General features: G+C 57.8%; 1 protein-coding gene across 1 annotated transcript in view; it reads right to left on the bottom strand.

Moving 5' to 3' along the window:
- Positions 1-767: 767 nt before the first annotated feature.
- Positions 768-24,211, bottom strand: part of LOC148152122 (uncharacterized) — a 50,660-nt gene continuing 27,216 nt past the window's right edge. Inside the window, exon 3 of the mRNA XM_087987823.1 lies at positions 768-1,910. Within this exon, the coding sequence (XP_087843949.1) occupies positions 1,711-1,910 (200 nt within the window). The 3' untranslated portion in view covers positions 768-1,710. The remainder of the gene's footprint in view (positions 1,911-24,211) is intronic.

Genomic DNA, 24,211 nt, shown 5'->3' with positions numbered 1-24,211 from the left:
ACCCAGCTAGCTCAGAGCTGGCTCTTAGTATAAGCAGAACCCCTGATGTTACTGTTTATATCTGTCAGCCAAGACTCCCTGATTGGGGCTGTTAATCTGGCCCAATCAGGAACTCATATTTTGAGGTTCACCTAGCTGACCTCATTCCAATCACATTTATCCCTCCCCCTCTAGGTACTGGGCATAGGCCTGTTCTTTTTCCTGTAGCTTCTCCTGGGGCATTTTCACACCAGTTTGGGTTCCTCTGACTCTGCCTCAGAAACTGTCAATGTCAACTGGATCATAGCCACCTCTTGCACCCGGAGCAACTAGCCAAAACTCATCATCATCTTCAGGCAGTAATAGTGTCGGGGCTGTCTGCAACATCTGCCGTGTCCATCCCATCCTCAGTAGTTTCATCGACACTAGACAGAGCAGGAGAACCCATGGGTTCTGACAGCCTTACTAGATGTTGAGGTGCCAGGTATGTTTTGCTCCTGCCCTGTTTGCAAGCTTGCAGCTTTCATGCAGTCCATTTGCTCGTTCAGTACAGCATCTCCTACCTGAACTTTACGTCAGAGGGCCTGACCTCGCATCGACCAGGCCTCTTACCCATGCAGGCCCATTCTCATGGTCTTGACACCAAACTTCATCCCCTGAAGTAAACTACCTCTCTTGCTTAGTGAAGTGTTGGGTCCAGACTTGGCATTCCTCCTCCTCCAACTCCGCCCCCCCCCCCCCCCCCCCCCCCCCCCCCGCCTCACTCAAATGTGGGGGGAGCCTCTGGAAGTAATTTTTGTCCTCATTGGGAATCTGGGCATTGCCACACCAACGCAGCTATGTTTGACATCCCATCCAATCCTGGCCACAGAAATAATGTTTTACCAACACATTCATTTTGTAAACCCCTGAATGACCGTGGTGGGGTTCAGCCAGTATCTGGAAATAACCTTTAAATGGGACAATCACTACTGTTCGCTATAATAATAAAGCATCCTCTATGGTGATCTGATCTCACTGGGTCCTGAAAGGTTTCAATTTTGGTTGTGATGGTCCTTCTGTTTCCGCCATCACAACCAGCTGCTTTAGTTTTGCCAGAATGGGATCTCTGTGTGTCCACAGCTTGATACTATCAGCGGTGACCGGAAAGGTGTCCAGAAAGTTTAAAACCAGAATAGACTCTTTGACTGGCAGCACCACAGGTGGTGCATACTCCAGGTGGTGGTGGCTCAAGGCACTAGCACTTGACTCTGGACCTCCAGGACGGTGTTCCGACTTGTAATTGTACGCATCTAGAATAATAACCCACTGCGGAATTCGGCTTGAACTAATGGGAGACATGGTACTGTCCTCTTTTAGTTGCCCTAGCAGGGGTAGTGGTCCAGTACTATTACAAATTTAAATCTGTAGAAGTATTAGTGAAACTTTCTCACAACAAAGATGACCGCCAAATCTTTCTTCTCTATCTGGGCATGTCTTTGTTCGGCATCAGCCAATATCTGGAAAACATCTTCTACTGGGCATTCCTCTCTGCTGGGCCACTAGTGAGCCAACACTACCCCTAATACTGTACTGAGACATCATATGTCAGCACATCTTGCTTGGGATGTAGTATGCCAACACCTTAGACAACATATGAATTTTCCATAATAATTCATTAACCCAATGAAAGACCCAAGCTCCAGTACAGATGTGGGAGGCAGGGCACCTTTGAATGCCCTAACTTTGTCTTCAAATGGGTAATGTTTCGATTCTGTAATCCAAGCAGGTCATTTGGGATGCCTGGAACACATTTTTCCCTCTTAATGTGTATTCAAACCTTGGAGAAACATTTAAGTTCTCTAAATGGTCTTGATTGGTCTTCGCTGTTATTAGCACTTCATCCCGATAAATGGCAACCTCAGTAGAGCTTGTAAAATGTTCTCCATTATCTGCAGAAAAATAGCAAAGTCAATGATTTCACGAAAGGCAGTCTCGTTATCAGTACAAACTCTTATGGATATTAACTGTAACATATTTCTGAGAATCACAATAGCAGGTATAGAGTCATAGAGATGTACAGCATAGAAACAGACCCTTCGGTCCAACTTATCCATGCCGACCAGATATCCCAACCTAATCTAGTCCCACCTGCCAGTACCTGGCCCATAACACTTCAAAACCCTTCCTATTCGTACATCCATCCAAATGCCTTTTAAATGTTGCAATTGTACTTGTATCTGCCTCTTCCTCTGGCAGCTCATTCCATACATGTACCACCCTCTGCATGAAAAAGTTACACCTTAGGTCTCCTTTATATCTTTCCCCACTCACCCTAAACCTATGCCCTCTAGTTCTGGGCTCTCCACCCCCAGGAAAAAGACTTTGTCTATTTATCCTATCCATGCCCCTCATGATTTTATAAACCTCTATAAAGTCCGCCTCCAACACTCCAGGAAAAACAGCCCTAACCTATTCAAATTCTCCCTATAGCTTAAATCCTGCAACCCTGTCAACATCCTTGTAAATCTTTTCAAATCTCACATATGTTTCTGATAGGAATGAAACTAGAATTGCACGCAATATTCCCAGTGGCCTAACCAATGTCCTGTACCGTTGCAACATGACCTCCCAACTTCTGACCAATAAAGGAAAACATACCAAAAACCTTCTTCATTATGCAGGAAGTGAGGACTGCAGATGCTGGAGACCAGAGTTGAAAAATGTTGCGCTAGAGAAACACAGCAGGCCAGGCAGCATCCGAGGAGCAGGAGAATCGATGTTTCGGACATAAGACCTTCTTCAGGAATGAGGCTGGTGTGCCAAACAGGCTGAGATAAAAGGTAGGGGGGAGGGAATTTGGGGGAGGGGCGCTGGGAATACGATAGGTGGAAGGAGGTGAGGATGATAGGCCGGAGAGGGAGTGGGGTCGGAGAGGTCGGGAAGAAGATTGCAGGTCAAGAGGGTGGTGCTGAATCTGGGGGTTGGGACTGAGATAAGGTGGGGGGAGGGGAAATAAGGAAGCTGGAGAAGTCTACATTCATCCCGTGTGGTTGGAGGGTTCCTAGGTGGAGGATAAGGCGCTCTTCCTCCAGGCGTCATGTGGTCAGGGTTTGGTGATGGAGGAGGCCAAGGACTTGCATGTCCTTGGCGGAGTGGGGGGGGGAGTTAAAGTGTTCAGCCACGGGGCAGTTGGGTTGGTTGGTGCAGGTGTCCCAGAGGGGTTCCCTGAAACGTTTCGCAAGTAGGCGGCCTGTCTCCCCAATGTAGAGGAGACCACATCGGGTGCAGTGGATACAGTAAATGATGTGTGTGGAGGTGCAAGTGAATTTGCAATGGATATAGAAGGATCCACTGGGGCCTTGGAGGGAGGTGAGGGGGGAGATGTGGGCGCAAGTTTTGCACTTCTTGCGGTTGCAGGGGAAGGTGCCGGGAGTGGAGGTTGGGTTGGTGGGGGGTGTGGATCTGATGAGGGAGTTGCGGAGGGAGTGGTCTCTCCGGAACGCTGATAGGGATGGGGAGGGAAATATATCGCTGGTGGTGGGGTCTGTTTGGAGGTGGCGGAAATGATGGAGGATGTATCCGGAGGTTGGTGGGGTGAAAGGTGAGGACCAGTGGCGTTCTGTCCTGGTGGCGATTGGAGGGGCTAGGTTTAAGGGCGGAGGTGCGGGAAGTGGAGGAGATGCGGTGGAGAGCATCATCGACCACGTCGGAGGGGAAATTGCGGTCTTTGAAGACTAGATTACACCTCCTTCCACCCTGCCCCCTGTAAAAACGCCATCACATATTCCCAATTCCTTCGCCTCTGCCGCATCTGCTCCCAGGAGGACCAATTCCACTACCGAACGACCCACATGGCCTCCTTCTTCAAAGACCGCAATTTCCCCTCCGACGTTGTCAACGATGCCCTCCACTGCATCTCCTCCACTACCCGCACCTCCGCCCTTGAACCTCCAATTGCCACCAGGACAGAACCCCACTGGTCCTCACCTTCCACCCCACCAACCTCCAGATACATTGTATCATCCTCCGTCATTTCTGCCACCTCCAAACAGACCCCACCACCAGGGATATATTTCCTTCCCCACTGCTATCAGCGTTTGGGAGAGACCACCCTCCGCGACTCCCTTGTCAGGTCCACACCCCCCACCAACCCAACCTACACTCCCGGCAACTGCAAGAGGTGCAAAACCTGCGCCCACATCTCCCCCCTCATTTCTCTCCAAGGCCCCAGTGGATCCTTCTATATCCATCGCAAATTCACCTGCACCTTCACACACATCATTTACTGTATCCGCTGCACCCGATGTGGTCTCCTCTACATTGGGGAGACAGGCCGCCTACTTGTGGAACGTTTCAGGGAACCCCTCTGGGACACCTACACCAACCAACCCAACCACCCCGTGGCTGAACACTTTAACCCCCCCCCCACTCCGCCAAGGACATGCAGGTCCTTGGCCTCCTCCATCGCCAGACCCTGACCACACGACGCCTGGAGGAAGAGTGCCTTATCTTCCGCCTAGGAACCCTCCAACCACACGGGATGAATGTAGACTTCTCCAGCTTCCTCATTTCCCCTTCCCCCACCTTATCTCAGTCCCAACCCCCGGATTCAGCACGGCCCTCTTGACCTGCAATCTTCTTCCCGACATCTCCGCCCCCACCCCCTCTCAGGCCTATTACCCTCACCCTCACCTCCTTCCACCTATCGTATTCCCAGCACCCCTCCTCCAAAATCCCTCCCCCCTACCTTTTATCTCAGCCCGCTTGGCACACCAGCCTCATTCCTGAAGAAGGGCTTATGTCCGAAACGTCGATTCTCCTGCTCCTCGGATGCTGCCTGGCCTGCTGTGTTTTTCCATCACCACACTTTTCAACCTTCTTCATTATCCTATCTACCTGCAACTACACTTTCAAGGAGCTATGAACCTGCACTCCAAGGTCTCTTTGTTCAGCAACACTCCCTAGGACCTTACCATTAAGTGTATAAGTCCTGCTAAGATTTGCTTTCCCAAAATGCAGCACCTCGCATTTATCTAAATTAAACTCCATCTGCTACTTCTCAGCCCACTGGCCCATCCGATCAAGATCCCGTTGTAATCTGAGGTAACCTTCTTCACTGTCCACTACACCTCCAATTTTGGTGTCATCTGTGAACTTACTAACTATACCCTTTATGCTCACATCCAAATTATTTATATAAATGATGAAAAGTAGTGGACCAATAACCATGCATGACTCATATCTAGCTTCGTGAAGGACACCACCATCTCACCCCCACCACCAGTTTTGCATATAACTCTTCTGTACAAGTAATTGGATATTTATCCAAATGCAAAAGGCACTTTACAATTTCTTTAAAATCCTCACAAAGGCAAACTGATCCATCAGCTATCACTTTCAGCAGAACTAGTGCTGCCCATTCTGCAAAATGTACAGGTTTGATGATTCCTTCATGTTCCAGCCTCCTGATTTCTGCCTCTCCTGTGCACACAAGGTAAATGGCACTGGGCAGACCTTGCAGAGTCGTGGAACTACTGCTTGGTCAACACATAAGTTGGCCTTGGCCCCTTTGTCCTCAGATCTTCCTGAAAGATATTCAGATACTAATTTAGGACTCAGGCAGCCATTTTCTACACAAAAATGTTGAGCCAATGAAGTTAAATCTTTCTCAACCAATTTCACCCCATTAAGCTTGGGCCCAAGCCTTTTACTACAATAATGGCAACTGAACAAGCTGCTTCTCGTAAGAGACCGGAACCAAAATTGTACCCTTAATCTGAAGGGGCTTCCCGTTATCAGTTCTCAGCCTGGCTGAGGTCTTACACAAACTTAAGGGTTGGAGTCGCAAGAAAATTTTGTTAACGATTTGTCCCCCAATCACTGACACAGCCACATCAGTACTGACTTCCAGTAGAACTGGGTGACCATTTGAGCAGACATTTATTTTGATTGGTTCTGATTTGGATGTTGCAAAGTAATTTAACTGTTCCAAACCAGCTGTAGATGGACTTTCCAGAGTGTGCACTCTCCTAGATACCAACCTGAATTCTCTTACTTATTTCAGCTCTAGTGGGACTCTTTTGCTGTATTGAGTCCACATATCAGCAGCAACTACAATGGCCTGCTGACATGGATCCTGAAGAAAATTTTAACTATTTGGCAAAGGCTTGGCTTTGCCTTTGGGTTTTGCTACAGGCTGACCTACAGTCCCTCTGTTCAGGATCTGTCCTGAGTGAGACTATGCAATTGTGTTCACTCAAGTGGTGCCCCCCAAGCTCAGTCAGCCTGGCGAGGGTTTCCACTTCCATCAGCATACCTTGTAACTCATATGCTCCGCTTGCCACATTTTCTAATGATAAAGCCAATTGTAGTGCCTGTTTGAATTCAGGTCGGCTTCAGCTAGTAGGCGTTTTTGCACAGTCACATCATTAATCCCACATACCATATGGCCTCTCAGCATCTCATTAAGGGTTAAACCAAAGTCACATGTTGCGGGACCAAAGTCACACCAGTTGTCTTAACTTTGTCAAAAATCCCGATATGAATTCCCCTGGTTCTCAAACTGCCAAGTAAAACTGATAACACCTCAGAATTAGAGGAGACTTTGAGTTGTAATATTCCTTTGCTAAATCCATCAACTCTTGAAAGGTTTTAGAATCTGGTACTTCAGGGAAATTTAGGCTGCTAATAATCCAAAAGGCTACAGGTCCACATGCTGTCAGAAGAATTATTTGTTTTTCATATGCCTGGATCGAATGAGTCAAGCTTCTAAATGGTGGCATGATGCCAGAAATGCTTACCCCAGCTCAAAGACAACGGTCGCCAGTGAACCTGTTCAGGAGAGTGTTTTCCTCTCATTGCCACTGAAATAATTCCACGAAGGCCAGTATCCCATTACCAAGCCATTCTTTATTTACATGTCCATGGAACACACCACTGACCCAACTAGCTCAGAGCTGGCTCCTAGAGTGAGCAGAATCCCTGGCACTCCAGTTTATTTTTCTTTTATATTTTCCCCAGCACCCTTGCTGTGTGTGTGCAGGTGTGAGACACAGTGAGAGACAAGGTGTACAAATCTTTATTCAATTTCCACCACCAGAAAGAAAGAAAACACCCTGGTGGCCAGTGACGAGCAATGCCCTTCTTAGAGGACAATGCTGCGTGATCAAACAGTGAAGAGGAGGGCAGGGATTAAGTCAAAATAGAGTTGGAGGGGGAAATAATACACTACCTCGCCATGTACAGCTCAAGGGTGTTGGTGGACACCGCATGCTCCTACTCCAGAAACACCTGGGCTCTCACATAATCGCGGAAGAGGGGCAGGCAATCGGCTCTAACGGCACCCTCCATGGCCCACTGCCTGGACCAGTTTGACCAGGCCCAGGAGCAGACCTACAAGGAGGTCCTCTGACCTGCCCTGACCCTCCTTACCGGGTGCAGGAAGATCATGAGTGTGGGACTGAAGTGACACTCTAGTTTATTTTTTTTAATGAGGAAAAATCAACTACAATTTAGCACTTTGAGTCCCTTAAAAACCCCTGTTTTTTTTCTTTTTTTGTGTGCAGGAGTGAGACACAGTGAAAGACACAAGGTGCATATATCTTTATTCAAATTTCCATCACCAGGGAAAAAAGAAACACCCAAAGGCCAGTGACAAGCAATGCCCTTCTTAGAGGAAAATGCTGCGTGATCAAACAGTGAAGAGGAGGGCAGGGATTAAGTCAAAATAAAGTTGGAGGGGGAAATAATGCACTCCACTCCCTGCAGCGACCACCTCTCCCTGAACAACTCCAGGGTGTTGGTGGAGACCGCGTGCTTCTTTTCCAGAGGCACCCGGGCTCTAACGTAACTGCGGAAGAGGGGCAGGCAGTCGGCCCTAACGACCCCCGCCATGGCCCGTTGCCTGGACCTGTTGATGGCCAGTTTGGCCAGGCCCAGGAGCAGACCTACAAGGAGGTCCTCTGACCTGTCCTTCCCCTCCTTACTTGGTGCAGGAAGATCACGCATGTGGGACTGAAGTGACACTCCAGTTTATTTTTTGTGTGCAGGTGTGAGAAACACTCCTGTTTCTTTTTTTTTCTAACCCCCACACTACCGCCTAACTGCAGTAGTGCTTATGTTTTCCCCAGCACCCATGGTGTGTGTGTGTGCGCAGGTGCGACACACAGTGAGAGACACAAGGTGCACAAAACTTTATTCAATTTCCACCACCAGGAAGATAGGAAAACACCCGAGAGGCCAGTGACAAGCAGTACCCTTCACAAAAGGCAATGCTGTGTGATCAAACAGTGAAGGGGAGGGCAGGGATTAAATCAAAATAAAGTTGGAGGGAGAAATGATGCACTCCACTCCCTGCGGCGCCCACCTCTCCCTGAACAACTCCAGGGTGTTGGTGGATCCTGGCGTGCTCCTTCTCCAAGGACACCCGGGCTCTAACGTAACCGCAGAAGAGGGGCAGGCAGTCGGCCCTAACGACCCCCTCCACAGCCCGCTGCCTGGACCTGTTGATGGCCAGGCCCAGGAGCAGACCCACGAGGAGGTCTTCAGACCTGGCCCTCCCTCCTGCGTAGCAGGGGCCCGAAGACCAGGAGCGTGGAACTGAAGTGCAACCAAAAGCAGAGGAGGAGGTTTTTCAGAAAATCAAAAAGGGAGTGCAAACGCCCACACCCAATATATACATGGTCCATGGACTCCACAGCACCACAGAACAAGTAGTTGGGCTGGGAGTCCATGAACCACCGCAATCTGCGGTTGCAGGGGACTGCTGCGTGCAGCACCCTCCACCCCAGATCCCCGAGAGAAAGGGGGAGGACTCCCACGTAGAGAGCCCTCCACTGGGGATCCCCATCGCCCGGTGGCAAATGGGCACGCCAAGGCGTGTCCGAACGGTGGATGTGGGAGAAAAGACGATGTGCAGCAGCAGTCTATATAAGGCCCTCCTTTTTAGCCCCTGGAAGAGAACAAAATTAAAATTCCGGAGGCGGCTCAGGTTGTGGGGCACAGGCTCCCGCGGGAAGTACGGGACCTTGGGGCCAATGTGAAATTCCATCCGGGCTGGGGTGAGTGCGGACAGGATCCCACCGCACACCTGAGTGTCCTCCAACTGGTGCACTACGTCGGGTCCGAGCACCGCCGTTTTAAGGCGTTGGATGGCGGTGGCCACGTACTGGACGTCTACCGCTGCCCTGCTCACTATGTCCTACAGCAGCGTCCAGCCCAGGCTCCCGGCACCCAGCACGCCCCGACCCTGGTCACCCTCGCCGCCACGGCCCTCCCCTCCGACAGCCACTCGACCCCGCGAGTACGGAGGTGCGGATTCCTGAGCTATGGCTCCCTGACAGCCGCTACTCCAGCCTGAGGGTAGGCGTGACGCAATTCGACCATGTTCCAAACAGAGATCAGGTCCTGGTAAAAGACAGGCAGCGTCTTGAGGGCGACCTCCAAACTGTCACAGTCGACGAACAGGAGCTGCATGTTGTAGTTTAGGCTACGCACCTGGTGGAAAAAATATATATCGCCAGGGCGCACCACCTAGGAGGAGGCTCGATGTAAAGGTATTGCTGCAAGGTCTAAAGGCGGAACGTCGCGACCTGGGTGCGGACGCACACCAGCAACTGACTGCCCTCCTCAATAGGGAGACTCAGAACCTGCGCAGAGACCCAGTGCATCTTTTTGTCCCAGAAGAAGTCGACCAACGTTCTCTGGATGTCAGCGACAAAGCCAGGAGGAGGGACCAAAGTGACCAGCCGGTACCACAGCATGGCGGCCACCAGCTGGTTTATGACCAGTACTCGACTCCTGTAAGATAGCACTCAGAGCAGTCCTATCCAGCGGCCTAGGCGAGCAGAGACTTTGGCCTCCAGCTCCTGCCAGTTGGCCGGCCAGGATTCCTCAGCCGGGCCGAGGTAGACCCCCAGAGAAGAGTGGTACTCCAGCTGAACCCCCGTAACTCCTCCGGCAGAGAGTCCACCTGCCATGGACCGACCAGTAGTCCGGAACATTTGGCCCAGTTGATCCTGGCGGAAGACGCTGCAGAGTACACAGCCTGGCACTCACGCATCCTCCCCAGGTCAGCCGGGTCAGTGAAAGTGAGGAGCACGTCATCAGCGTAGGCAGAGAGGACCAACCCCGTGCCCGCACCGCGCAGAACCAGCCCCGACAACCTCCTCCGCAAGAGGCGCAGGAAAGGCTCCACGCACAGGGAATACAGCTGGCCGGACAGGGGGCAGCCTTGACGCACTCCTCTCCCGAAGGGAAGGGGCACCGTCAGGGACCCGTTAACTTTAACCAGACACTCTGCGGCGGTGTACAAAAGTCGGATCCGGGCGACGAACTGCGTCCCGAACCCGAATGCCCGCAGAGTCCCGAGCAGGTACTCGTGATCGACCCTGTGGAACGCCTTCTCCTGGTCGAGAGACAGGAAGGCGCTCAGCAGACCAGCCCGTTGACAGAAATGGATCAGGTCCCGAACCAGGTGGACGTTGTCGTGTATCCTGCGGCCCGGGACCGTGTAGGACTGGTCCGGGTGAATCATGTGGGCCAGCACGGAGGCCAGGCGAGAAGACAACACCCTGGCGAAGATTTTGTAGTCCGTGCTGAGGAGGGAGACCGGACGCCAGTTCTTCAAGGAACAAAGGTCCCCCTTCTTTGGCAGCAGGACGATGACCACCCTGTGCCAAGAAAGGGGCAGCTCTCCGGCATTTAGACACTCCCCCAGGACCTGTGCGTAGTCGCTCCCCAGGATGTCCCAGAATGCCCTGAAGAACTCCAGTCAGCCCGTCCAGCCCCGGGGACTTGCCCCTCGAGAGCTGGTTGAGGGCGCCGGTCAGCTCCTCTTAAGTAACGGGAGCGTCGAGCCTTCCAGCGTTCTTCGGGCTGAGCTGTGGCAGGTCCTCCCACAGAACTCTGCGAGCATCCTCGCTGGACGGATCCGGAGAGACCAGAGCCGTGTAATAGTTTCGGATGTGGGCCCTGATGCCCTCCGGATCCGAGAAGAGGGACCCGTCGTCGGCCAGCAGCACAAGGAGCTGCTGACGGGTGCCACGCCTTTTTTCCAGCGAGTAGAAGAAGGGGAAGCCGCGGTCCAGGTCCTGGAGGAGCTGGATCCGTGAGCTCAGGTACGCGCCCCGACGAGCTGCAGGTCCCGGAGCGCGGCCTTCTTCTCTTCGTACACCCCGCGCAGGGCCGGGTCCGCGTTGGGCTGACCAAGGCATGACTCCAGGTCGAGCATCTCCCTCTCCAACTCCTCGATCCTGGATTTCCGCCTCTTCATCGACCCCTCGCGTACTCCTGACAGAAGACGCCCACGTCCCACCATAGCCTCAGGGAGGGGAAGCTTCCCCGCTTCCTTCTCCAGCTGGCCCAGAAACGACGAAACGAGTCCCCGAACCGCTCGTCCTCCAGCAGCAGGTTGTTAAAGTGACAGTACGCGGTGCCGAGCCTGGCGTCGAACGGAAGGAGTTCCGCCCACACCAGGTGATGGTCCGTGCACGAAACCTGCCGCGTGGAGGCCTTCGGAAAACAGGAGGCGTATGCCTGCAAAACGTACAGGCGGTCAATTCTAGACGCTCGACCCCAGGCCTCACGAAGGTGAAGGCGATGGAGTCGGGATGGAGATTCCGCCAGACGTCCACCAGGTCTAAGGACTTGACCAAGTCCCCCAACCTCCTCCCCGACGCCCAGCCAGTGCGGGCACCGCCGTGGTCCCTGCCCTCGAGGGCACAGTTAAAATCTCCCCCGAGGACGACACACTGGTTCTCGTCGATGGAAACGAGATGAGTGCACACTTCTTCAAAGAAGCTCGCTTTCCTCGGCCAGTCCAGGGGAGCGTAGACGTTCACCAAGTGAAGCACCGCGCCCCCCAGCCGAACCATCAGGTGAAGCAAACGGCCTGGCATGGGCTCCCTGACCCCCACGATCTCAGGCTGAAAATGTGGGGCCAACAAGATAGCCACCCTGCCAGATCTGCGGGTGAGGTGACTCATGTAGACCCCCTCCTCGCCACTCCAGGAGCCAGGTGGCTGTCGTCTCCCGGGGTAGTGTGGGTTTCTTGCAGGAAGCACACCGCATACCTCCCGTCCCGGAGGACCGAGAGGGTCTGGAATCTGCGCTGTGATTCCCTGCTGCCGTTGATGTTGAGGCTGGCTATAGTTGTCTCCATGTCAGAAGCGTTGTGCAACCACTACCAGTACAGTTAAAAACCTATATACATATTTACAGGGAGGACAAGGGAGGGGCACAGAAGTCCCACACCCTCACCAGGAATGCCCCCAGGAAGTTCCTGACTTGCTTTCGCTCATTGACATCGAGCCCAGGCGCCTGGCGAGCAGCGAGGGCCGACCAGTAAAGTCTTTCAAAGGAGCTCCAGCGGCCGAGCGCCAGTTGGGCTCTATCCCAGCGACTCAGAGTTTCCTCGACAAATTCCCGGAGTTCCTCGAGGGGGATGAAGGGGAGATCGGTGGGGGGCACTTGGAATTCGAAAATGTCACTGCAGACAGAGTCCGCGTCGTCCCCGGTGTCCGCCACCGATCCCGAACCCTCCTCCGGGAGCTCACCCTCGGTCACCGACTCCTCCCCCACCGAGAAGATGGGGGCTGGTCCGGCACTGCCAACTCACCTCAAACCCCCGGCGACCCCACCCCCAGGGTCACCGGCGGTACCTTCCTCAGCGCACCCCGAGTTTGGGTCGTCGGGCGGCAAAGGCCTGGGGCCCCGCTCCTCTCCTGACACCGGGATGCCCACCTCCTCAGGGAAAAGGTCCTCCCCCAGGGCCAAGGCCCCCAGAAAAACAGTCTGGGAGGGAGGAGCGAGGATAACACCTTCCTCCTCTCCACCGCTCAACAACCCAGCAGAGGGTCCTCCGTTGTCACCCGCACCATGGCCCTCATGGTTGTTAAAGTCCTCCCCAGGGGCTGGAGGAGTTGAGGCAACAGGAGGCCCTGCTGTAGCCCTGGAGGTTTGGGTAGGTCGGGCCACAGTGCGGGACAGTCAAGAGGCACCGTTGGCTCTTCGCCTAGAGAGGATATGCAGCACTGCCGGCACACTACTGGAGTGTCTCTCCCCTCCAAGGGCTGGTGCCTCTTCCCCAGAGAGACAAGGGGGAATTTATGGGCCTTCCCCTCCCCACTCGCCTTGGTGGTTATGGGGCCTGAGGACTCTCCCCCCAGCCTTTACCAGAATACGATTGGCTGGGGTAATACAGGGGGCGAGGCCAGGTCAGCCGTGTCACTTCCTGCCCCACCCCTGGTTTATCAGGTGAGTGAGGGGCACGGGCCTAATTCCCTCTCCGGGGCCCAGAGACATGGTCGCTGCAGGAGGTGGGGCAGCGGTGGTTCCCCCCAGGTTAGTGCCAGGGTGTGGCGGGGCTCAGGCTCAGGGCCCCCTCGGTCCGGGTGTTGCAGCGCCAGGGGTTTCTCTAACGGGGTGGGGGTGGATGCGGGGTCAGTGGGGCCAGGGTCAGGTACGGGTTTGGGGGTCAGGGTTCCCACGCCGGGGCGATGCTGGCACGGCCGCAGGGGGATTGTCGTGCTGGGGCAGGCCAGGTCGTGAGGGTGGTGTCGGGGAAGGGGATAGGGTGGTGTCGGGGAAGGGGATAGGGTGGTGTCGGGGAAGGGGATAGGGTGGTGTCGGGGAAGGGGATAGGGTGGTGTCGGGGAAGGGGATAGGGTGGTGTCGGGGAAGGGGATAGGGTGGTGGCCCCGTGGGTGGGCCTGACATGTCACGTCTTCAGCACCTTCTGGCCAGCCGGACGCTCACCCCCCTCCCTGCCAGAGGCTGGAGTGTTGGAAGCCTCTGGCTTAGCCTCCGGTGCCGGGGTTTGTGGTGTTGACTTCGAGGGGGAATGGGTGCGGTGGCACCACCATCAGCTGTTGGCACAGGCTGGGCAGCCTTCTGGGTGGGGCAGTTTTTTTCTAATGTGCCTCACCTTGCGGCACAGGTGGCACCGCACGCTGTCCGCCGTCCAGAAGATGCGGTAGGCCGCGCCCTCATGGAGGAGGGTGAATGAGTCCTCGGTGACCTCCTCCCGGGCCAGGCAAATGAACACCTGGCGTCGGAAGGAGTAGATGTGTCGGAGGGCGGGGGTCATTAAGACCGAGCAGGAGCGGTTGGACACCTGACCGGATCTTCCCCCAGGGTGGTGAGGTGGGGGAGAAGGAGCTCACTGGGAATGAAGGGCGGGATGTTGGAGATCACGACCCTCTGGGCCGTAACCTTCAGAGGGTCGACAGGCAAATGTGTCCCGCCCACAGTGAGCCCCCTCTCCACGGCCAGGTGGACCGCCTGCTCGGTCTTAAGGAAAAAGACGGCCTTCCCGTACATCCGGGCCGCAGCGACGATGGCCAGTGGGCCGACCACACTAGCCATGGCCTTACTGCAGGCCTTGATGGACATGTTGGGGTGGGGATAGGCCTTTACCCCCAGGCATTTAGTCAGGTGCCTGAAGGGGGTCGTGGTTGCGGCTGGGGTTGGGACAGCCAAGTCTAAGTCAGCGGCTACCCCGGCGTAGGTGCGGCTGGGCCCCGCGACCTTCGGGCTCGCCATATTCTGCTGCTGAATATTAGTAGGCCCCAGGCAGCAGCGGTGGAGGTGGGCCTCTAGCAGCAGCAGTGGTGGAGGTTGTGGGGAGGGGCCCAAGGCGAGTCCCAGGTAGTGACGGTGGAGACTGGCCTCAGGCAACAACAACGGTGGAGGCAGGCCTCTCGCGAGTCCCAGGTACGCCCTCTGTGGCAGCGGTGGGGGGGGCAGATCTGTTGGGGAGAGTCCCCTAGGCAAGTCCCTGGCAGCGGTGGTGGAAGTGGGCCTCTGGCAGCAGCAGCGGTGGAGGTTGTGGGGAAGGGCCCAAGGCGAGTCCCAGGCAGCGGTGGTGGAGGCAGGCCTCAGGCAACAGCAGCGGTGGAGGCAGGCCTCTGACAAGTCCCAGGCAGTTCCTTGGCCGCAGCAGTCAGGGGCAGACCTGTCGGGGACGGCCCCCAAGGCAAGTCCCAAAATTGAGTCCCAGGCAGCAGCAGTGGTGGAGGTCCTAGGAGGGGCCCCAAGGCGAGTCCCAGGCAGCAGCAATGAGGCAGGCCCCAAGCAGCAACAGCTGAGGCAGGTCCGGGCGGGGTCCCAGAGACCAGCAGTGGGAGTGGGCCCCAGGTCAGCAGCAACACTCCCTTGACCTGGGTGAGGGCCAGGCTGCAGCTCCAAAAGTAGGCCCCAGACTCAAAAGCTCTCACCTCCTTCTGCTTCTGCCTCCTCCTCTTCTTTCTTCCTTCCTTTCTCTCACTATGGGGCAGCTGATCCAGGGACAGTCCCCTTCAAGGAGGAGAGTCCTTGCACATGCGCACTCACACTCACACTGATCCAACTCTCAATAGGGAAAAACACCTGAGTGGCCAGTGACAAGCAGTGCCCTTCACAAAGGGCAGTGCTGTGTGATCAAACAGTGAAGGGGAGGACAGGGACTAAATTAAAATAGAGTTGGAGGGAGAAATGATGCACTCCACTCCGTGGCGCCTACCTCTCCCTGAACAACTCCAGGGTGTTGGTGGACACCGCGTGCTCCTTCTCCAAGGACACCCGGGCCCTAACGTAACCGCGAAAGATGGGCAGGCAGTCAGCCCTAACGACCCCCTCCACGGCCCGCTGCCTGGACCTGTTGATGGCCAGTTTGGCCAGGCCCAGGAGCAGACCCACGAGGAGATCTTCAGACCTGCCCTCCTTCCTCCGTACCGGGTGCCCAAAGATCAGGAGCGTGGGACTGAAGTGCAGCCAAAAACAGAGGAGAAGGTTTTTAAGGAAATCAAAAAGGGAGTGCAAACGCCCACACCCAATATATACATGGTCCACGGACTCCACAGCGCCACAGAACAAGCAGTTGGGCTGGGAGTCCGTGAACCACCGCAATCTGCGGTTGCAGGGGACTGCTGCGTGCAGCACCCTCCACCCCAGATCCCCGAGAGAAAGGGGGAGGACTCCCACGTAGAGAGCCCTCCACTGGGGATCCCCACCGCCCGGTGGCAAATGGGCACGCCAAGGCGTGTCCGGACGGTGGATGAGGGAGAAGAGGTGGATGGTGTGCAGCAGCAGTCTATACAAGGCCTTCCTTTTTAGGTCTTTGAAAGAAAGAAAATTAAAATTTGAGGCGGCTCAGGTTGTGGGGCACAGGCTCCCGCGGGAAGTACGGGACCTTGGGGCCAATGTGAAATTCCGTCCGGGCTGGGGTGAGTGCGGACAGGATCCCACCGCAAACCTGAGTGTCCTCCAACTGGTGCACTACGTCGGGTCCGAGCACCGCCGTTTTAAGGCGTCGGATGGCGGTGGCCACGTACTGGACGTCTACCGCTGCCCTGCTCGCTATGTCCTGCGGTAGCGTCCAGCCCAGGCGCCCGGCACCCAGCACGTCCCCGACCCTGGTCACCCTCGCCGCCACGGCCCTCCCCTCGACAGCCACTCGAACCCGCGAGTACGGAGGTGCGGATTCCTGAGCAACGGCTCCCTGACGATAGCCGCTACTCCAGCCGGAGGGTAGGCGCGACGCGATTCGACCATGTTCCAGACAGTGATCAGGTCCTGGTAAAAGACAGGCAGCGTCTTGAGGGCGACCTCCAAACCGTCACGGTCGACGAACAGGAGCTGCGTGTCGTAGTTGAGGTTACGCACCTGGCGGAAAAAATACGTCGCCAGGGCACACCACCTAGGAGGAGGCTCGACGTAAAGGTATCGCCGCAAGGTCTGAAGGCGGAACGTCGCGACCTGGGTGCGGGCGCACACCAGCGACTGACCGCCCTCCTCAATATGGAGACTCAGAACCTGCGCGGCGACCCAGTGCATCTTTTTGTCCCAGAAGAAATCGACCAACGTTCTCTGGATGTCAGCGACAAAGCCAGGAGGAGGGACCAAAGTGACCAGCCGGTACCACAGCATGGCGGCCACCAGCTGGTTTATGACCAGCACTCGACTCCTGTAAGATAGCACTCGGAGCAGTCCTGTCCAGCGGCCTAGGCGAGCCGAGACTTTGGCCTCCAGCTCCTGCCAGTTGGCCAGCCAGGATTCCTCAGCCGGGCCGAGGTAGACCCCCAGGTAGAGGAGATGGGTGGTACTCCAGCTGAACCCCCGTAACTCCTCCGGCAGAGAGTCCACCCGCCACGGGCCGACCAGTAGTCCGGAACATTTGGCCCAGTTGATCCTGGCGGAAGATGCCGCCGAGTACACGGCCTGGCACTCGCGCATCCTCCCCAGGTCAGCCGGGTCGGTGAAAGTGAGGAGCACATCGTCGGCGTAGGCCGAGAGGACCACCCCCGTGCCCGCGCCGCGCAGAACCAGCCCCGACAACCTCCTCCGCAAGAGGCGCAGGAAAGGCTCCACGCACAGGGAATACAGCTGGCCGGACAGGGGGCAGCCTTGACGCACTCCTCTCCCGAAGCGAAGGGGCGCCGTCAGGGACCCGTTAACTTTAACCAGACACTCTGCGGCGGCGTACAAAAGTCGGATCCGGGCGACGAACTGCGTCCCGAACCCGAATGCCTGCAGAGTCCCGAGCAGGTACTCGTGATCGACCCTGTCGAACGCCTTCTCCTGGTCGAGAGACAGGAAGGCACTCGGCAGACCAGCCCGTCGACAGAAATGGATCAGGTCCCGGACCAGGTGGACGTTATCGTGTATCCTCCGGCCCGGGACCGTGTAGGACTGGTCCGGGTGAATCATGTGGGCCAGCACGGAGGCCAGGCGAGAAGACAACACCCTGGCGAAGATTTTGTAATCCGTGCTGAGGAGGGAGACCGGACGCCAGTTCTTCAAAGAACGAAGGTCCCCCTTCTTTGGCAGCAGGACGATGACTGCCCTGCGCCAAGAAAGGGGCAGCAGTCCGGCATTTAGACACTCCCCCAGGACCTGTGCGTAGTCGCTCCCCAGGACGTCCCAGAACGCCCTGAAGAACTCCACAGTCAGCCCGTCCAGCCCCGGGGTTTTGCTCCTCGAGAGCCGGTCGAGGGCGCCGGTCAGCTCCTCTAAGGTGACAGGAGTGTCGAGCCTTCCGGCGTCCTCCGGGCTGAGCTGCGGCAGGTCCTCCCACAGAACTCTGCGAGCATCCTCGCTGGACGGATCCGGAGAGAACAGAGCCGTGTAATAGTTCCGGACGTGGGCCCTGACGCCCTCCGGATCCGAGACGAGGGACCCGTCGTCGGCCAGCAGCACAAGGAGCTGCTGACGGGTGCCACGCCTTTTTTCCAGCGAGTAGAAGGGGGGAGCCGCGGTCCAGGTCCTGGAGAAGCTGGATCCGCGACCTCACGTACGCGCCCCGAGCCCCGACGAGCTGCAGGTCCCGGAGCGCGGCCTTCTTCTCTTCGTACGCCCCGTGCAGGGCCGGGTCCGCGTCGGGCTGACAGAGGCATGACTCCAGGTCGAGCAACTCCCTCTCCAACTCCCTGATCCTGGATCTTCGTCGACGCCCTCGCGTACTCCTGACAGAAGACGCGGACGTGAGCCTTGCCCACGTCCCACCATAGCCTCAGGGAGGCGAAGCTTCCCCGCTTCCTTCTCCAGCCGGCCCAGAAACGACGAAACGAGTCCCAGAACCGCTCGTCCTCCAGCAGCAGGTTATTAAAGTGCCAGTACGCGGAGCCCAGGCTGGCGCTGAACGGAAGGAGTTCCGCCCACACCAGGTGGTGGTCCGTGCACGACACCTGCCGCGTGGAGGCCTTCGGAAAACAGGAGGCATACGCCCGCGAAACGTACAGGCGGTCGATTCTGGACGCTCCGACCCCAGGCCTTACGAAGGTGAAGGCGATGGAGTCAGGATGGAGATTCCGCCAGACGTCCACCAGGTCGAAGGACTTGACCAAGTCCCCCAACCTCTTCCCCGACGCGCAGCCAGTGCGGGCACCGCCGTGGTCCCTGCCCTCGAGGACACAGTTAAAATCTCCCCCGAGGACGACGCACTGGTTCTCGTCGATGGAAGCGAGATGAGCGGACACTTCTTCAAAGAAGCTCGCTTGCCTCGGCCCGGCCAGGGGAGCGTAGACGTTCACCAAGTGAAGCACCGCGCCCCCCAGCCGAACCGTCAGGTGAAGCAAACGGCCTGGCACTGGCTCCCTGACCCCCAAGATCTCCGGCTGAAAATGCGGGGCCAACAGGATGGCCACCCCGCCAGATCTGCGGGTGAGGTGACTCATGTAGACCCCCCCTCGCCACTCCAGGAGCCAGGTGGCTTCGTCTCCCAGGGTAGTGTGGGTTTCTTGCAGGAAGCACACCGCATACCTCCCGTCCCGAAGGACCGAGAGGGTCTGGAATCTGCGCTGCGACTCCCTGCTGCCGTTGATGTTGAGGCTGGCTATAGTCGTCTCCATGTCGGAAGCTTTGTGCAACCACCACCGGTACAATTAACAAGCCCGTGTATATATTTACAGGGAGGACGAGGGAGGGGCACTGAAGTCCCTCGCCCTCACCAGGAGTGCCCCCAGGAAGTTCCTGACTCGCTTTCGCTCATTAATGTCGAGCCCAGGCGCCTGGCGGGCAGCGAGGGTCGACCAGTAAACTTTTTCAAAGGAGCTCCAGCGGTCGAGCGCCAGTTGGGCTCTATCCCGGCGACTCCGAGTTTCCTCGACAAATTCCCGGAGTTCCTCGAGGGGGATGAGGGGGAGATCGGTGGGGGGCACCCGGGACTCAAAAAAGTCACTGCAGACGGAGTCCGCGTCGTCCCCGGTGTCCGCCACCAATCACGACCCCTCCCCCACCGAGAGGATGGGGGCTGGTCCGGCGCCGCCTACCGGCCTCAAACCCCCGGCGACCCCACCCCCAGGGTCACCGGCGGTACCTTCCTCGACGCACCCCTTCCCGGAACGCCCCGAGTTCGGGTCGTCGGGCGGCAGAGGCTCGGGGCCCCGCTCCTCTCCCGACACCGGGACGCCTGGTTCCTCGGGGAAAAGGTCATCCCCCAGGGCCAAGGCCCCCGGAAAAACAGTCTGGGAGGGAGGAGCGAGGATAACACCCTCCTCCCCTCCACCGCTCGACGACCCAGCAGAGGGTCCTCCGTCGTCGCCCGCACCACGGCCCTCGTGGTTATTGAGGTCCTCCCCGGGGGCCGGAGGATTCGAGGCAGCAGGAGGCCCTGCTGTAGCCCCCGGGGGTTTGGGCGAGTCGGGCCGCGGTGCGGGACAGTCGAGGGGCACCGTTGGTTCGTCCCCCGGAGAGGGGCAGCACCGCCGGCGCGCTGCAGGAGAGTCCCTCCCCTCCAAGGGCCGGTGCCTCTTCCCCAGAGAGACCGGGGGGGGGTTTATTTTTTTTTTTTTTTTTTTTTTCTTTACCCTACACTACCACCTAACTGCGGTAGTGCTTATTTTATCCCCAGCACCCATGGTGTGTGTGTGCAGGTGTAAGACACTGTGAAAGACACAAAGTGCACGAATCTTTATTCAGTTTCCACCACCAGGAAGACAGGAAAACACCCGGGTGGCCAGTGACAAACACTGCCCTTCACATCAAAGGACAGTGCTGTGTGATCAAAACAGTGAAGGGGAGGGTAGGGACTAAATCAAAATAGAATTGGAGGGAGAAATGATGCACTCCACTCCCTGCGGCGCCCACCTCTCCCTGAACAACTCCAGGGTGTTGGTCGACGCCGCGTGCTCCTTCTCCAAGGACACCCGGGCTCTAACGTAACCGCGGAAGAGGGGCAGGCAGTCGGCCCTAACGACCCCCTCCACGGCCCGCTGCCTGGACCTGTTGATGGCCAGTTTGGCCAGGCCCAGGAGCAGACCCACGAGGAGGTCTTCAGACCTGCCCTCCTTCCTCCGTACCGGGTGCCCAAAGATCAGGAGCGTGGGACTGAAGTGCAGCCAAAAACAGAGGAGAAGGTTTTTCAGAAAATCAAAAAGGGAGTGCAAACGCCCACACCCAATATACACGTGGTCCACGGACTCCACAGCGCCACAGAACAAGCAGTTGGGCTGGGAGTCCGTGAACCACCGCAATCTGCGGTTGCAGGGGACTGCTGCGTGCAGCACCCTCCACCCCAGATCCCCGAGAGAAAGGGGGAGGACTCCCGCGTAGAGAGCCCTCCACTGGGGATCCCCACCGCCCGGTGGCAAATGGGCACGCCAAGGCGTGTCCGGACGGTGGATGAGGGAGAAGAGGTGGACGGTGTGCAGCAGCAGTCTGTACAGGGCTCTCCTGTTCACCTCCCTAAACGAAACAAAGTTAAAATTTCGGAGGCGGCTCAGGTTGTGGGGCACAGGCTCCCGCGGGAAGTACGGGACCTTGGGGCCAATGTGAAATTCCGTCCGGGCTGGGGTGAGCTCGGACGGGATCCCACCGCACACCTGAGCGTCCTCCAACTGGTGTACTACGTCGGGTCCGAGCACCGCCGTTTTGAGGCGTCGGATGGCGGTGGCCACGTACTGGACGTCTACCGCCGCCCTGCCTGCTATGTCCTGCGGCAGCGTCCAGCCCAGGCCCCCGGCACCCAGCACGTCCCCGACCCTGGTCACCCTCGCCGCCGCGGCCCTCTCCTCCGACAGCCACTCGAACCCGCGAGTACGGAGGTGCGGATTCCTGAGCAACGGCTCCCTGACGACAGCCGCTACTCCAGCCGGAGGGTAGGCGCGACGCGATTCGACCATGTTCCAGACAGTGATCAGGTCCTGGTAAAAGACAGGCAGCGTCTTGAGGGCGACCTGCAAACCGTCACGGTCGACGAACAGGAGCTGCGTGTCGTAGTTGAGGTTACGCACCTGGCGGAAAAAATACGTCGCCAGGGCGCACCATCTAGGAGGAGGCTCGACGTAAAGGTATCGCCGCAAGGTCTGAAGGCGGAACGTCGCGACCTGGGTGCGGGCGCACACCAGCGACTGACCGCCCTCCTCAATAGGGAGACTCAGAGCCTGCGCGGCGACCCAGTGCATCTTTTTGTCCCAGAAGAAATCGACCAACGTTCTCTGGATGCCAGCGACAAAGCCAAGAGGAGGGACCAAAGTGACCAGCCGGTACCACAGCATGGCGGCCACCAGCTGGTTTATGACCAGCACTCGACTCCTGTAAGATAGCACTCGGAGCAGTCCTGTCCAGCGGCCTAGGCGAGCCGAGACTTTGGCCTCCAGCTCCTGCCAGTTGGCCGGCCAGGATTCCTCAGCCGGGCTGAGGTAGACCCCCAGGTAGAGGAGATGGGTGGTACTCCAGCTGAACCCCCGTAACTCCTCCGGCAGAGAGTCCACCCGCCACGGGCCGACCAGTAGTCCGGAACATTTGGCCCAGTTGATCCTGGCGGAAGACGCCGCCGAGTACACGGCCTGGCACTCGCGCATCCTCCCCAGGTCAGCCGGGTCGGTGAAAGTGAGGAGCACGTCGTCGGCGTAGGCCGAGAGGACCACCCCCGTGCCCGCGCCGCGCAGAACCAGCCCCGACAACCTCCTCCGCAAGAGGCGCAGGAAAGGCTCCACGCACAGGGAATACAGCTGGCCGGACAGGGGGCAGCCTTGACGCACTCCTCTCCCGAAGCGAAGGGGCGCCGTCAGGGACCCGTTAACTTTAACCAGACACTCTGCGGCGGCGTACAAAAGTCGGATCCGGGCGACGAACTGCGCCCCGAACCCGAATGCCCGCAGAGTCCCGAGCAGGTACTCGTGATCGACCCTGTCGAACGCCTTCTCCTGGTCGAGAGACAGGAAGGCGCTCGGCAGACCAGCCCGTCGACAGAAATGGATCAGGTCCCGGACCAGGTGGACGTTATCGTGTATCCTCCGGCCCGGGACCGTGTAGGACTGGTCCGGGTGGATCATGTGGGCCAGCACGGAGGCCAGGCGAGAAGACAACACCCTGGCGAAGATTTTGTAATCCGTGCCGAGGAGGGAGACCGGACGCCAGTTCTTTAAGGAACGAAGGTCCCCCTTCTTTGGCAGCAGGACGATGACCGCCCTGCGCCAAGAAAGGGGCAGCTGTCCGGCATTTAAACACTCCCCCAGGACCTGTGCGTAGTCGCTCCCCAGGACGTCCCAGAACGCCCTGAAGAACTCCACAGTCAGCCCGTCCAGCCCCGGGGTTTTGCCCCTCGAGAGCCGGTCGAGGGCGCCGGTCAGCTCCTCCAAAGTGACGGGAGCGTCGAGCCTTCCGGCGTCCTCCGGGCCGAGCTGCGGCAGGTCCTCCCACAGAACTCTGCGAGCATCCTCGCTGGACGGATCCGGAGAGAACAGGGCTGTGTAATAGTTTCGGACGTGGGCCCTGACGCCCTCCGGATCCGAGACGAGGGACCCGTCGTCGGCCAGCAGCACAAGGAGCTGCTGACGGGTGCCACGCCTTTTTTCCAGCGAGTAGAAGAAGGGGGAGCCGCGGTCCAGGTCCTGGAGGAGCTGGATCCGCGACCTCACGTACGCGCCCCGAGCCCCGACGAGCTGCAGGTCCCGGAGCGCGGCCTTCTTCTCTTCGTACACCCCGCGCAGGGCCGGGTCCGCGTCGGGCTGACCGAGGCGTGACTCCAGGTCGAGCAACTCCCTCTCCAACTCCCCGATCCTGGATTTCCGCCTCTTCGTCGACCCCCTCGCGTACTCCTGACAGAAGACGCGGACGTGAGCCTTGCCCACGTCCCACCATAGCCTCAGGGAGGGGAAGCTTCCCCGCTTCCTTCTCCAGCCGGCCCAGAAGCGACGAAACGAGTCCCGGAACCGCTCGTCCTCCAGCAGCAGGTTGTTAAAGTGCCAGTACGCGGAGCCGAGCCTGGCGCCGAACGGAAGGAGTTCCGCCCACACCAGGTGGTGGTCCGTGCACGACACCTGCCGCGTGGAGGCCTTCGGGAAACAGGAGGCATACGCCCGCGAAACGTACAGGCGGTCGATTCTGGACGCTCCGACCCCAGGCCTTACGAAGGTGAAGGCGATGGAGTCAGGATGGAGATTCCGCCAGACGTCCACCAGGTCGAAGGACTTGACCAAGTCCCCCAACCTCTTCCCCGACGCGCAGCCAGTGCGGGCACCGCCGTGGTCCCTGCCCTCGAGGACACAGTTAAAATCTCCCCCGAGGACGACGCACTGGTTCTCGTCGATGGAAGCGAGATGAGCGGACACTTCTTCAAAGAAGCTCGCTTGCCTCGGCCCGGCCAGGGGAGCGTAGACGTTCACCAAGTGAAGCACCGCGCCCCCCAGCCGAACCGTCAGGTGAAGCAAACGGCCTGGCACTGGCTCCCTGACCCCCAAGATCTCCGGCTGAAAATGCGGGGCCAACAGGATGGCCACCCCGCCAGATCTGCGGGTGAGGTGACTCATGTAGACCCCCCCTCGCCACTCCA

The sequence above is a fragment of the Chiloscyllium plagiosum genome, unplaced genomic scaffold (genome assembly GCF_037043375.1).
Source record: "Chiloscyllium plagiosum isolate Xiang-an unplaced genomic scaffold, Cpla_swu_hap1 HiC_scaffold_1, whole genome shotgun sequence".
Taxonomy (NCBI): domain Eukaryota; kingdom Metazoa; phylum Chordata; class Chondrichthyes; order Orectolobiformes; family Hemiscylliidae; genus Chiloscyllium; species Chiloscyllium plagiosum.
Note: the sequence above shows the minus strand (reverse complement) of the source record. Positions and strands in the feature narration are given on the sequence as shown.